The following is a 13216-nucleotide window of genomic DNA, read 5'->3' as shown; positions in this document are numbered from 1 at the left end:
GTGTTGTTCCCCAAGGGTCAGTCCGAGGACCAGTCCTATTCAACTTACTCATAAATGATGTGGAGAAAGGGATAAACAGTGAGGTGGCAAGGTTTGCAGGTGATACTAAACTGCTTAAGATAGTTAAGACCAAAGCAGACTGTGAAGAACTTCAAAAAGATCTCACAAAACTAAGTGATTGGGCAACAAAATGGCAAATGAAATTTAACGTGGATAAATGTAAAGTAATGCACATTGGAAAAAATAATCCCAACTACACATACAATATGATGGGGGCTAATTTAGCTACAACTCATCAGGAAAGCGATCTTCGAGTCATTGTGGATAGTTCTCTGAAGACATCCACGCAGTGTGCAGCGGCAGTCAAAAAAAAGCAAACGGGATGTTTGGAATCATTAAAAAAGAGAGACAGAATAAGACGGAGTATATCTTATTTCCCTTATATAAATCCATGGTATGCCCACATCTTGAATACTGCGTATAGATGTAGTCTCCTCATCTCAAAAAAGATATACTGGCATTAGAAAAGGTTCAGAGAAAGGCAACTAAAAAGATTAGGGGCTTGGAACGGGTCCCATATGAGGAGAGATTAAAGAGGCTAGGACTTTTCAGCTTGGAAAAGAGGAGACTTAAGGGGGGATATGATAGAGGTATATAAAATCATGAGTGGTGTGGAGAAAGTGAATAAGGAAAAGTTATTTACTTGTTTCCATGAAATAAGAACTAGGGACCACCAAATGAAATGAATGGGTAGCAGGTTTAAAACAAATAAAAGGAAGTTCTTCTTCACTCAGCGCACAGTCCTATGGAACTCCTTGCCTGAGGAGGTTGTGAAGGCTCAGACTATAACAGGGTTTAAAAGAGAACTGGATAAATTCATGGAGGCTAAGTCCATTAATGGCTATTAGCCAGCATGGGTAAGGAATGGTGTCCCTAGCCTCTGTTTGTCAGAGAGTGGAGCTGGATGGCAGGAGAGAGATCACTTGATCATTACCAAAAAGAAAAGGAGTACTTGTGGCACCTTAGAGACTAACCAATTTATTTGAGCATAAGCTTTCGTGAGCTACAGCTCACTGATGAAGTGAGCTGTAGCTCACGAAAGCTTATGCTCAAATAAATTGGTTAGTCTCTAAGGTGCCACAAGTACTCCTTTTCTTTTTGCGAATACAGACTAACAGGGCTGCTACTCTGAAAATTGATCATTACCGGTTAGGTTCACTCCCTCTGGGGCACCTGGCATTGGCCACTGTCGGCAGACAGGATACTGGGCTGGATGGACCTTTGGTCTGACCCAGTATGGCCATTCTTATGTTCTTAGTTTAGCAGAATGTGTAAACCTTGCTTCTGATGCCAGCTACTTAGTACTGCCAGAGAAAGCACATCTCACCCATGTTTATAAATTCAGTGGTTTTATCTTTCGGTACAGCCTTAGTTCTGTTAGAGACTCTGACTAAAAGTCTTGTTTCCCATCATTATAATTAATACACAGCTTTGAAGTAATAATTTTAGTATAACTAAAATAAATGTTGCGGAGTGTAATGTGTATCAGTAGATATAATTTTTTTTTAAAGGATGCAAATACAAGTTACTGCCCAATAGCTCCATCTAGCTTCTGGAAACAGTAGTATTTTAAGAAAGGTCGCATCTTTCAGAATACATCTGTCCATGATAGAGAGAGAGATCCAAATGGAAAACCATCTAATCGTGTTGTGCTATCTTGTACAGTATACTTCACCAAGGACTCTTTCTACACAAAGTCCTTCCTAGTGGCTCTTCAGAAAGAAGTAACTGAGCAGTTCGGGGTCATCAAGGAAACAAATGTTTCCTAATAATGTCAAATTCAGTATCCTTTAATGCCTGGCAAATATATAATTCCTTCAGAACGCTCACTGCATTTTTATTGACATACAAGGTGATAGAAATAAAAGTAAACACACTTGTTATGCAGTATCTTCTGTTAATTTTATTTTTGTATGCATGTGTATTTAATACTTAAGCAGAGTTTGAATATCTTATAAACTAATGCTTTTTTATAATGAATATGTTTTGGAATTGTGGTTTGTTTAGTGCAGCGATTGATTAAACTGTTCATTGATGCTGATTATGATTTGCCATAGTAAGTAGAAAGAATCTGAAATTCATAAGTGCCAAGAGTACTGACATGAAGGATTTTTAGGAAGTAGTTGTAAGTTTGTGGTATACTTCTTTTAAGCCTATGTACATTTTGAATCTCGTCTGTGACTATATGGCTACCGCTCTCACATAATTATAGTGTACTGCATGCTTGTACAACCCACTGAGGTTCTGTTCATGTATACAGATTTGAGTTTGTTACTGTCTCTTTGCTAAAGTACCTGGTCCTCTAGCTCAAACAATGGAAGTGCTGATGCTTTTAGATCTAGAGGTCCCGGGTTCACTCTCCAGAGACTATCTAGCAAGGAATGCTGTTGTACTTGCATCACATTCTCTTTAGATGTTGCATGCTGTAAGCATATGTAGATACATTCTGGAGCAGAAAATTCATGAGGCTAGTCCTGTTTTCAGTAAAGGAACATGAAGTATAGAGCTGGTATGGGAGGCAGGCACTCGCTTTTTTTCTCCATTGCACCAATCTTAAGTGGAAAGGATTTAGAATAGCTGTGGATTTTGAAGGCTGCTCTTTCGCAACCTCGAGGTATCTAGAGGGAAGGTAAACCTCCTTTCCTTCTTGAAGGGCTGCCATTGGCTAAATTCCTCAATCCCTGCTGAGTCAGCAACCATAGGAGGGGTCCAGAGGGTCATGGTAAATCCTGGGGTTTTGCCCAAAAATCACTAGACTCCACAGGGAAAAGTGTCACAGAGAACAGCACATCACTTGCTCCCATCTCCATTCCTGCTTCTGAACTTAGCATGGAAGACTATCCACACAAGGCACGGGAAGGACATGGGGCAGTGAAAAGACCACACTCTATTCTACCTTGCCCTCTCTTTTCCAGGGATCTACATGTGGAGAGCTCCCACAATGCAGATTATTTTGGGATGAATCTGGTTGCAGATCAGTTTGACCTGAAATGCAGAAATGGTGGTTTCACAATAATACTGTGAGGTAGCATGGCGTACAAACTAAATGCCATATGTTTTGTTTTTCTGATATATAGTCTCCGGAGCAGAGAAGATGAGAGAATATCAAAACCAGGAGCTGTCTCTACACCTGTAAAGAATGCAGATGATGTCCCTGTTTCTAAAACCATGGAAGAGGCTATAATTGAAAGAAACGAAAAACAAACTCCACCTCTGCCAGGTAAATATGGTAAAACGCCAAGTTATGCCTGCTGCCTCTAATGAATGCTCAGTAGGAATTTGCGCTACTTCATATCTACAGCATGATTTCTCTCAAGCTGTTAAAATGTACAACTGCATAAATACTCAGAATATGCAGATTCAAAGGGCCCAGCTCTGCCCCTAGTTACATGGGTGAAGCCAGTTTAAGTAATGGCAGAAGTGGGTCCAACGTTTTTTGTCATTTTTCTGAATATGCAAGGCTTCCTGTGAGCATAGTTCAGCTTGTGGTATTTGTAGTTTTCAATTCTGGAAGATCACTCTAAAGCGCTCTCCGCTGTGGGATTAAAAACTGTGTTGGTTACAACTGTGTCCAAGCATGCTTGTTGCTAAGAGGATTCCGTCATGATTTCCAAGGCCAAGGTAAGATGGAGGGCTTTTTCCCCTCTAAAAGCCATACTAACACATTTAAACATAGAAGTAGCTAACGCAGTTTTGATCTCAATGGAGAGCTAAATCTTGTTTGTTTGTTTGTATTATCATAGCACTTAGGGCCCTAATTAAGCACCAGGACCTCATTGTGCCATGCACTGTATAAACACAGAAGAAAAAGGGCAGATGCCCAGGTTACAGGCCTGAGTGGTGGATAAGATGATCGTGGTGTCCACAGTAATCAAGAAAGGAGGTAGTGGGAGGATTTGGGGAATTAAGAGCTCTGTTTTACCTGTGTGCAGTTTGAGCTCATGGCAAGACATCTAGGAGACAATGTCAGAGGCAGGCAGAGATTTTAGTTTAGATGGAAGGAGGCAGGTCTGGAGTAGAGATCTGAGAGTCGTCATCTTAGAGACTGTGGTTGAATTTGTATTTCGCGGATGAGATTACCCAGAGATATGTAGACGGCGCAGAGAAAGTGACCAGTGACATCCCTGTGGAATACCCACAGAAAGTTGAAGGAAGGATGGACCTGCTGAAGGAGTAATTGGAAATTTAGGAGGAGAGAAGAGGACAGAGGGGAGACAACCCAGGGAGGACAAGATTTCAAGGAGGAGGAGCATGGTCAACTGTATTTAAGGCGGTGGGCTGGTCAAGGAGGATGACGTTGGAGTACTGGTTCTGAGCTTTGGCTAGGACAAGGTCATAGAGACTTTAGCAAGAGCAGTTTTATTGGCGTGAAAGGGGCAGGAGTTGTATTGGAGAGGATCTAGGATGGAATTGGAGAGAGAAATTTGAGATGGCTACTGTAAACAGTGCTTTCAATGAGCTTAGAAATACAATCTTGAAAGAGGACAGTAGGTAGAGAGGTAAATGGGTTCAAGGGTGGTGGTTTTTTGTTTTTGTTTGGTTAAAATGAGAGAAGCAAAAACATGCTTGTATTGTGAGGGGGCAAGAAAGCCAGAGAGAGGAGAGAGATGAGGTGTAAGGAGGAGATGAGAGTGGGTGTGAAGGAAATGAGGGTATGGGAGGTTAGGAGTCACTGGGACAAGTGGATGGCTTGGAGGAGGAGATCAGACAAAATTCTTCATCTGTTACAGGGGAGAAGGAAGAAAGAATTGTGGGAGGAGAAAGGAAGGCAAGCTGTGGAGAGGGGGAATATCACATCACATTTTGTCAGTTGGAAGAAATGAGTGAGCGGATAGAGAAATGATGACAGGAGGAGGGAAAAGCTTGAACAGTGAGTCAAAGGCAGCTGAAATGGCAGGTCTGGGTTTCAAATAAGGTAGAGATGTAGAGTTGTTTAGCTGGAAGATTACAGTAACTGACTGAACCCTTCTGGCTCCTCCCATTTTGGGGCAGTAGTTACACTAGTGGAAATTCTAATCCTTAACATCCCAATCTTACATGATTAGAAAAAAGAGTGTAATGTGTTTCTGTTTTAAAGAGTTGTGTATTTATCTATGATGTATTCTGCATGCTTTAAAATTTCAACAGATGTTACCAAAGTACAATGGGAAATTAAAAAAAAAAAAAAAAGTGCCGTAATTAAACCAGCCTTAAAAAATCTACTCACCCAAGAGGAGTAATCTTACTCAGTCAGTACAAGAGAGTTATTTTCATTACTGACACTTGTGGTGAATGGGAGAAGAATTTCGTTCCCGAGCTGATAGATTTTCATGATGACAATTTTACAAGTATGAGTTAAGCTGTATTGGTTACACAGCCTTTAAAGAATTAATAGCATGGCAAGTTGGGTTTTTTGTTTTTGTTAATAGAGCCAAAGCCAGTGTATGCTCAAGCTGGACAGCCAGATGTGGATTTACCAGTCAGTCCATCGGATGGTCCTTTACCCAATTCAACTCATGAAGATGGAGTACTTCGGTAATGTAATTCAAAATTCTTTATTTGAACCTGATACCACAGTCCTTGAGCAGACCAAGCTTTCATTAAGTCAATGAGCATTATGGCTGCATGGGGACATGTAGGGCTTTGTCTTAACATACATTTCTAATCTGTTTATAAGTATTAGGGGTGTGGGAGTTGAGGCTCATCTGTGAGCTTTGGATGCTTTGTTAACAGTTATATTACATACTTAGCAATTTTGAAACTTACCAATCACTTTTTATAGATATTATTTAAAAAAAAAATAAAATAACTGTTTTGGTTCTCTCTCCCAAACACTGCTTTTCTTCTCTTTTAAGGAAAAACAGTCCTGCATTCAGGAGAACCCTATAATTGTGTGCTATGTTCCCCCCCCGCCCCCCCCCCCCAAAAAAAAAAAAAAAGAGAAATAGCAGTTCAGTTGTAAACTTCCAAGGGAAGGTTGACTGTTAAAAACAAACAAAAAGCCCCTTAAATTATGAAGCAGTCTATTTAAAATACGATTTATATAAATTAATATATTAAAGCAAACAACAAAATATCTTAAGCAAGTGAATATTACCATTATTTTCAAAAGCTCAGCTGATGAGAAGAATATTACGCTATTATAGTTAGTGTGTTGCTGAAAGAAATAGCATGGATACAATGATGTCAAATTGAAATAATGAACAAATTCTCTGCTAGTGTAACTCCACAGCTGCTAATCTATGACCACATATTCAACTGTTGTGTGTCTGTTAATTGGAATGTGTTATAAACCTACAGGCCAAGCATGAAGCTGGTAAAATTCAAAAAAGGAGACAGCGTGGGCTTGCGGTTGGCTGGTGGCAATGATGTAGGCATATTTGTAGCTGGTGTTCTGGAGGACAGCCCTGCAGCGAAAGAAGGATTAGAAGAAGGAGATCAAATTCTCAGGGTAGGTCAAAATCTTTCATACAAAGAATCTGCTGTTCAGTAATGCAACAGAATTTTGGTACATATTACCTTTTTAGTGTATACTGTTTTATCTTTGCCTACCCTGAATAGGGTTAGACGATGGTGGTAAAAATTCTTGCAGCTTCCACAGTTGCTACTAGATCACTGGTAAATTATGGCTCCCAAGTTTCCTAGTTTCAGATTGGACGAATAATTGTTTAACTAACTGGCTATTAAACTGTTAACTAAAAAGTGTGTATAAATATCTTTATCATATAAACAAATAATAATCAGCACGTAGCACTTAGCATCTTTCATTCATAGATTTCTAGGCATTTTGCAAAACTAGATAAGTAGCATTGTCCATAGGAGTTTATTGCCCAATCATCCGCACCCCTATTTCAGAGCACTGCTTCCAACACACGTTTTTGAACAAAAGAAGAATGTGCCTTATTTACCCTGCAGTTAGCTCAGTTAGTGAATAGATTAAAACTTTGGTATCACATACGGTATTAAAAGTATACCATTAGAGACCCGGACCAACCCCTTATGTATAATTTGCAGAATATATGGTAAATTGTGTAAATGTGGGTTTTTTCCCCACATGGATTAGTAAAACTCTCGTAATGCTACTATGGCATGTTGTTTCTAGAAAAGTAATTTCTTTGTATTCTTTCATATTGATGACAAAGTTTAAAACGTGGAATTTTTAGTTCTCGTTCAATTTTACAAGGGTTTTTGTACTTCAGTCTGTTTTCAAAAGCAAGACACTTCGCCTTGTTACCTGCTGTTTATGGACTTTGGTGGGGGAAAAGGATAGACCTACACTTAGAGTTTTGAAATTGAAATTGAAATTTTGAAATTTAAATTGATTAAACTTTAAAGAAACATGTTTTAACAGCATGCATGTGCTAATCATTGACTACCTAATGTTGATAATCAGATCTCAAATGTTCAAATATACTTAAAGATTAGATAACAAGGAGTAAGGGCAACCATAAAGGAAAATCGTGTGAAACAAGTTTGGACAACTAATCTCAGTGTTTGTCTACATGGGGGGTTTAAACCGGATTAAGTTGAGTTAATCCAGTGTGTAATGTCCGCTGACCTCACTGCAGACTCCTCATAAAACCCTGAAAACAACGGAGAGATGGAAATTGTACTTCAGATCAGAGAGTGATAAAGAAATGGATCTTGCTGTGGCCAGGGACAGAGTTACCACAGCAAAAGACACTGTTGAGAAAGACGGGGATGCAGAGAAAACTCCTGGAGGCAATACAGAGCCAGAATGCTTTGATGCAGCACTTGCTGCTGCCGCCAGAGCAGCAAGCAAGGCAGTGCTCCAAACCAGGACCTAGCCTTGTTCTGTACCCCCTGGATAGCACAAGATACTGAGCTCAGCCCTTTTGAGCCATCTAATGCTCTATATAGCTTCAAGCCTCGCCACTCAACACGACCGATGTCAACCAGCCTTTGTAGCACCATGGAGAAATACCCCTTTCTATTTATAAATGCTAAGCCCTTGTCAGGGGAGGTGGGGGTGAAGCTGAAATAATAAGCACAGAGGTCTCCTCAATTGCCCCAATACAGTTTGGGAACCCATGCATATAAAGCCATCAATCTCCTGAGCATTATTAAGCTTTATAATCCAGTGAAACAGTACTTTATCCGTGGTGTCGCACATCTGCATGACAGTGGCTCCAACAGTCGATCTCCCTGCTCTGAATTGGTTGGTTATGGACTGGTCGCATTTGGGGTTGGCTAGCTTCTAGGTGGCAATGGTGACCCAATTCTTGACAGGTATGGGGCACCGCAAGTTGGCATGCTGGTCCTGCACTTTCGGAACTACTTCAACACAAAAAGGTTGTCTTAGCCATTCTGAAGTTCTCTTGCCACTGCTGGTCATCCCAGGTCTACAGAACAAACCTTTTCCACCAGTTGATGCTGATTTTCTGAGTCCAGAGACAGTACTGTACGGTGCAAAGTTGTTCCAGGAACAGTCGCTGTAGTAGCATTTGCTGGATGTCACCGTCTTCTTCCTCATTCTGCTTCTTCTGTTGATACTTAAGCTCCTGCTGCTGCCACATCATCTGCTCCTTGGTGCAGAAGGCAAAGTCCAAAACCAAAGTCACCTGGCTACTAGAGCTGAAATACAGCACAAGCAGCCTCTCTGTGTTTACAGTTGCCAGCACAGAGGTGAAGAGCATCGTTGGGACCATGCTGGCTGACGGCAATTCAAAAATGGCACTAGCCTGCCCAGAAAGGGAGCTTGGTGTGGAGATGATGGAGATACGAGATTTTTTTTTTTAAAAATTGGAATCTGCCTGGCTTCCCTTATGCATCCTGCAATGCACAGCCAGAAGAATTCCAGAATGCAGACTGCTAAACAGCAAAGCAAAGGACCATGGGATACCCTCTGAGAATGCCACACAGTTTGTACATGGCAAGCCACAGTCATGTGTACACAATGCAAATTGAAAGAGGAGGCAGCCATCCTATATGCCTGCCATTAGTGTGACTTAGATATTGCATGTTAAGAAACACCTGTCAAATCAATCCGGTTTAACTCCCCATGTAGACACATCCTAAGAAGCTCCTCCATCTGTAATAATCTAAACATAAGGCCCTTTGAAATCTCTGGTACTTCTAGGTCATCCATGATGGGTGACCTAGAAGTACTCGTTAAAGTCTGTTCAGTTTATACTCTGCAGGTACTGCATATTTTTGTTAAATAGCAATATTTTTCACTTATTCTGAGAAATATATGCAAAAAGCTTCTTGAAGTTCATGCAGTTAAGTTATATTTAACTGGATAAACAACTCTAAGTTTAATTCGTTGTGAAAAACTGCATTATTTTTGTGAAATGTATGTTTCACAATGCATGTATATGTTTTGCTACATTGTGTAGTAATTCAAAACCGTTTGTTATTGTATTGATGCCAGGTAAATAATGTAGACTTCACAAATATCATCAGAGAGGAAGCAGTGCTTTTTCTGCTTGATCTCCCTAAAGGAGAAGAGGTGACAATTTTGGCACAGAAGAAAAAGGACGGTAAGTAGTTTCCTCAAATATAAGGACAGAAAGTGCTTGGCCGGCTTTTTGAGACCAGATAGAGACAGTGTAGCTAACCTTTGATAACTGTTTGCCCTGGGGAGTGGCAACTCAAGAAGGTTGGTAATGTGGAGCCTTTCACTTTTAGGTCACTATTTCAAATGCAATGGAGATTGTACGGTAGTGATAGATTAATTATCTGACAACAGTTCAGTAGCTAGTTTTGAAATGAGTCTGTGGTCTCAGCCCTTTTCCAAGTGAATGGGGTTGCACTGCTATAACTTTTTTTTTTTTTTAAACCACACAACCATAACTGAAAGAGTTATATCAGTACAAAAGTGTGTAGACTACGTCTAAATAATGGCTGTAAAACAGTGGCTAGACAATATGAGGAAACTCAATGTTTTAAGGTTCATCCGTTCTGTAATAGGTGATATCTGATTCCAGTGCTGTCCGTATGGCTTGATATGCAAAATTCACTAAATCAGCTCTGAACTCATAGGAAAAAAGACAAATAATATAAATACTGTGAATTCATGGAGGATACCAGCTGTTTCTGAGTGCATCACAGTAACATGATATGGATTGTATGTGAATTCCACATACATTTCACATGCTGATATATGGGGATTTAGTCTTACGGGTTTCCAAAATACCTCACAATTAAAATGGAGAACTAAGGATAGGCAAGATTTCTGCTCAGAATCTTTTTATATAACTGCTGTGAGCATTAGGAATCCTTTAATGTACTTCAACTAACTTTTATTGCAGTTTATCGTCGCATTGTTGAGTCTGATGTAGGAGATTCTTTCTATATCAGAACTCATTTTGAATATGAAAAGGAATCTCCCTATGGGCTAAGTTTCAACAAAGGTGAAGTGTTCCGGGTGGTGGATACTTTGTACAACGGCAAGCTTGGGTCCTGGCTGGCTATTCGAATTGGCAAGAATCACAAAGAGGTGGAAAGAGGCATCATACCCAACAAAAACAGGTAGCATCTTGAAACTGTTTAGTACAATGATTGTGAAATCTGTGGCCCAAGTTTGTGCAAGTTCTTAGTCTGTTTAATGCTGTTTTAGTAAAATCTCCTGGTCACTCAGACATTTTATACCTTTCTTAACATTTTGGAAGAAAAATCAGTTGTAGAACCCCAAATAATTTGCAGTTAGACTTATCCAGTTTGAGTACCCAAACTTACATTTGGGTTTGGTTTAGAACAGAGATTCACAAACTGTGGCCCTTGGTCAGACCATTGGCTAGTCACATGGAGTTGTCTCCCTGTTTCCAGGCAAGAGAAACACAAGGGTGGGGGAGTAAATCTTAGTGCAGACAAGGCCTTAAGGGTGTGATGTCAGATTGAATTAGGTAACTGAATTCAAATTAACACCTTCTAAAACTCTAGTCAAGACAAAGCAATTGTATTTCAGCGTGTGCTAATCTGGTGAAATTAAAGTCTAGTGGGGAGTCTGTCATCTTTTTTCCTAGTCTAGGTAGGGCCTAAAATTAATGAAGAGCAAAAGTAGACACACCATATATCTCGCCAAAAAATTACAAATACATAAATACTTTCTGAAAAGTACATACTACTTAAGTAATTGCTGTAGTTGCATCAGCCATGTTAACTGATCACTAGTGGCAGGAGAAGGGGATTCAAAAGGCAATTACTTTGTTAAAATGTACTGAAAAATGTACTGGGGAACCCCTCATTTGGTGATCAGTGGTCCTTTAGCCTGTTATGTCATTATAACGTGTTCAGGCTTAAACTTTGTTAATCAAGTGTCATTTCAAAAGCTGATTTGTTTGTTGCTGGAGTTGGGGTTTTCTGTCCATTATTTTTTTTAACCCCTGGAATCTCTGCCCCACTTAGAGCTGAACAACTAGCTAGTGTACAGTACACACTTCCAAAGACAGCAGGGGGAGATCGTGCAGATTTCTGGAGGTTCCGAGGTCTACGCAGCTCAAAGAGAAATCTCCGAAAAAGCAGAGAAGATCTTTCTGCCCAACCTGTTCAGACCAAGTTTCCTGCATATGAAAGAGTTGTTCTTCGAGAAGGTAGCTTCCTGTTAAAGAGATTAAAATATTTGCTGATTCAGTTCAACATTTTAATCTTCATGACGGAAAAACTGCATCCTAAAATACATTTAAATCAATTTACTTTGATTTTTCTTATTCCAGCTGGCTTTCTCAGGCCTGTTACCATCTTTGGGCCAATTGCTGATGTTGCACGAGAGAAACTGGCAAGAGAAGAACCAGATATTTATCAAGTTGCAAGTAAGTATCTCTCTTTGCTTATCAGATTAATATAAAATTATAATTATATAATCACCTCTTTTGCTAGCCTTTGCTGCGTTATTCTTGCAGCCATTAATGTTTTAAAGTCTCACTTTTATATTGTCAGCAGTTTATGGAAACACTCTGAAAGGCTTACATTTAGTTGTAGTTAACTAGTGATTGATACAGATATTTTAAAGATAAAGTAATACAAATTTGCTGTAGGACTCTTTGGGAACATCATGTGCATTGAATGAATGCAAGCTCAATTTATTATTATTAATGCTATCATAGGACCCAATCCTATAACATGCTGAGCTTCCTCAGGGCTCCCTCCCGCAGCCCCCTCTTTAATTCAGCACCTTGCAAAAAACATTCAGAAGCTCCTAGTAAATACCTAACAAATTTTGTAACTAAACTGGGGAACTAACACTTTAATTTCTGCATTATTTTTAAGTAAAAAAATGTATCTTCAGCACTATAATTTATATAAGATCTGAACCAGTATTTTGAGCTAGAGAAGGAGATGGTCCATTTTATATTAATGGGGGAGCATAGAAAGGGTTGTGTAATTGACCAATAGGTGGCTAAGAAATTATGACTTTAACTGTGTTCTCTTGAACAGAAAGTGAACCAAGAGATGCTGGTACTGACCAACGTAGTTCTGGCATTATTCGTCTTCATACAATAAAACAGATAATTGACAGAGTAAGTGGTAAAAGTATGCTTTGTTGTTAAATTTGTAGCTGATTCTGAAAACAAACGAGAGAAAACAGGAGCGTTGAATTAATTGAATGACTAATCATGTGAATAAACCTAATAACCATAACGATAAATGCTGTGGTTTTTACATACAATAGCATAAACAACAAAGTATAAATCACATTCTCAAAAAGCAAAAAATTATGTACATAATTTATCTCCAGGCACTGTAGTAACTTATGTACTCTTTTTATATAAATTAAACCATGACAGTAAAGTTGAATGAAACAATTTTCTCTGTATAGAAGCTTTTAAAAGTTGATGTAAAGAAAAATGCCATATCCTCTACCAAATCGAGCTCTTGACTGGAGCTGGACAGAATCTTTTAGGTAAAACTTTTTTTTCACTGAAGATGAAACAAAACATTTTAGCAAATTTGTGTCCATTTCAGCAAATTGTTTGTCAAAATGAAAAGAAATCCAGAAACGTCTAAACAATTTTTTTTGACATTATCAAATCAGTGTTTTGGGGGCTAGCGTCATGGGGGGATTTATGCACCAATCACAGAGGAGGTTGTTTGTGATGCCCCTTTATGCCCAATAGCCCGGGCATAAATCCCTGCTCTGGAGCAGATACTTGAATCCAGGCCTCTTTTTTCCCAGGTGAGTGCCTAACCGTTAAATTATTGGGTAGTTTGCAGG

The 13216-nt window shown here is 39.4% G+C and overlaps 1 protein-coding gene across 14 annotated transcripts in view; it reads left to right on the top strand.

Annotated features, from left to right (window-relative positions):
• The window catches only part of TJP1 (tight junction protein 1), a 302786-nt gene that overhangs the window by 245544 nt on the left and 44026 nt on the right, over nt 1–13216 (top strand). For all 14 annotated transcript variants that reach the window (XM_043523318.1, XM_043523317.1, XM_043523316.1 and 11 more), the window contains 8 exons: nt 3138–3280; nt 5469–5574; nt 6340–6490; nt 9434–9542; nt 10314–10533; nt 11410–11594; nt 11718–11813; nt 12439–12521. In XM_043523318.1, the coding sequence (XP_043379253.1) occupies nt 3138–3280; nt 5469–5574; nt 6340–6490; nt 9434–9542; nt 10314–10533; nt 11410–11594; nt 11718–11813; nt 12439–12521 (1093 nt within the window). The remainder of the gene's footprint in view (nt 1–3137; nt 3281–5468; nt 5575–6339; nt 6491–9433; nt 9543–10313; nt 10534–11409; nt 11595–11717; nt 11814–12438; nt 12522–13216) is intronic.

The sequence above is a fragment of the Chelonia mydas genome, chromosome 10 (genome assembly GCF_015237465.2).
Source record: "Chelonia mydas isolate rCheMyd1 chromosome 10, rCheMyd1.pri.v2, whole genome shotgun sequence".
Lineage (NCBI taxonomy): Eukaryota > Metazoa > Chordata > Testudines > Cheloniidae > Chelonia > Chelonia mydas.
Note: the sequence above shows the minus strand (reverse complement) of the source record. Positions and strands in the feature narration are given on the sequence as shown.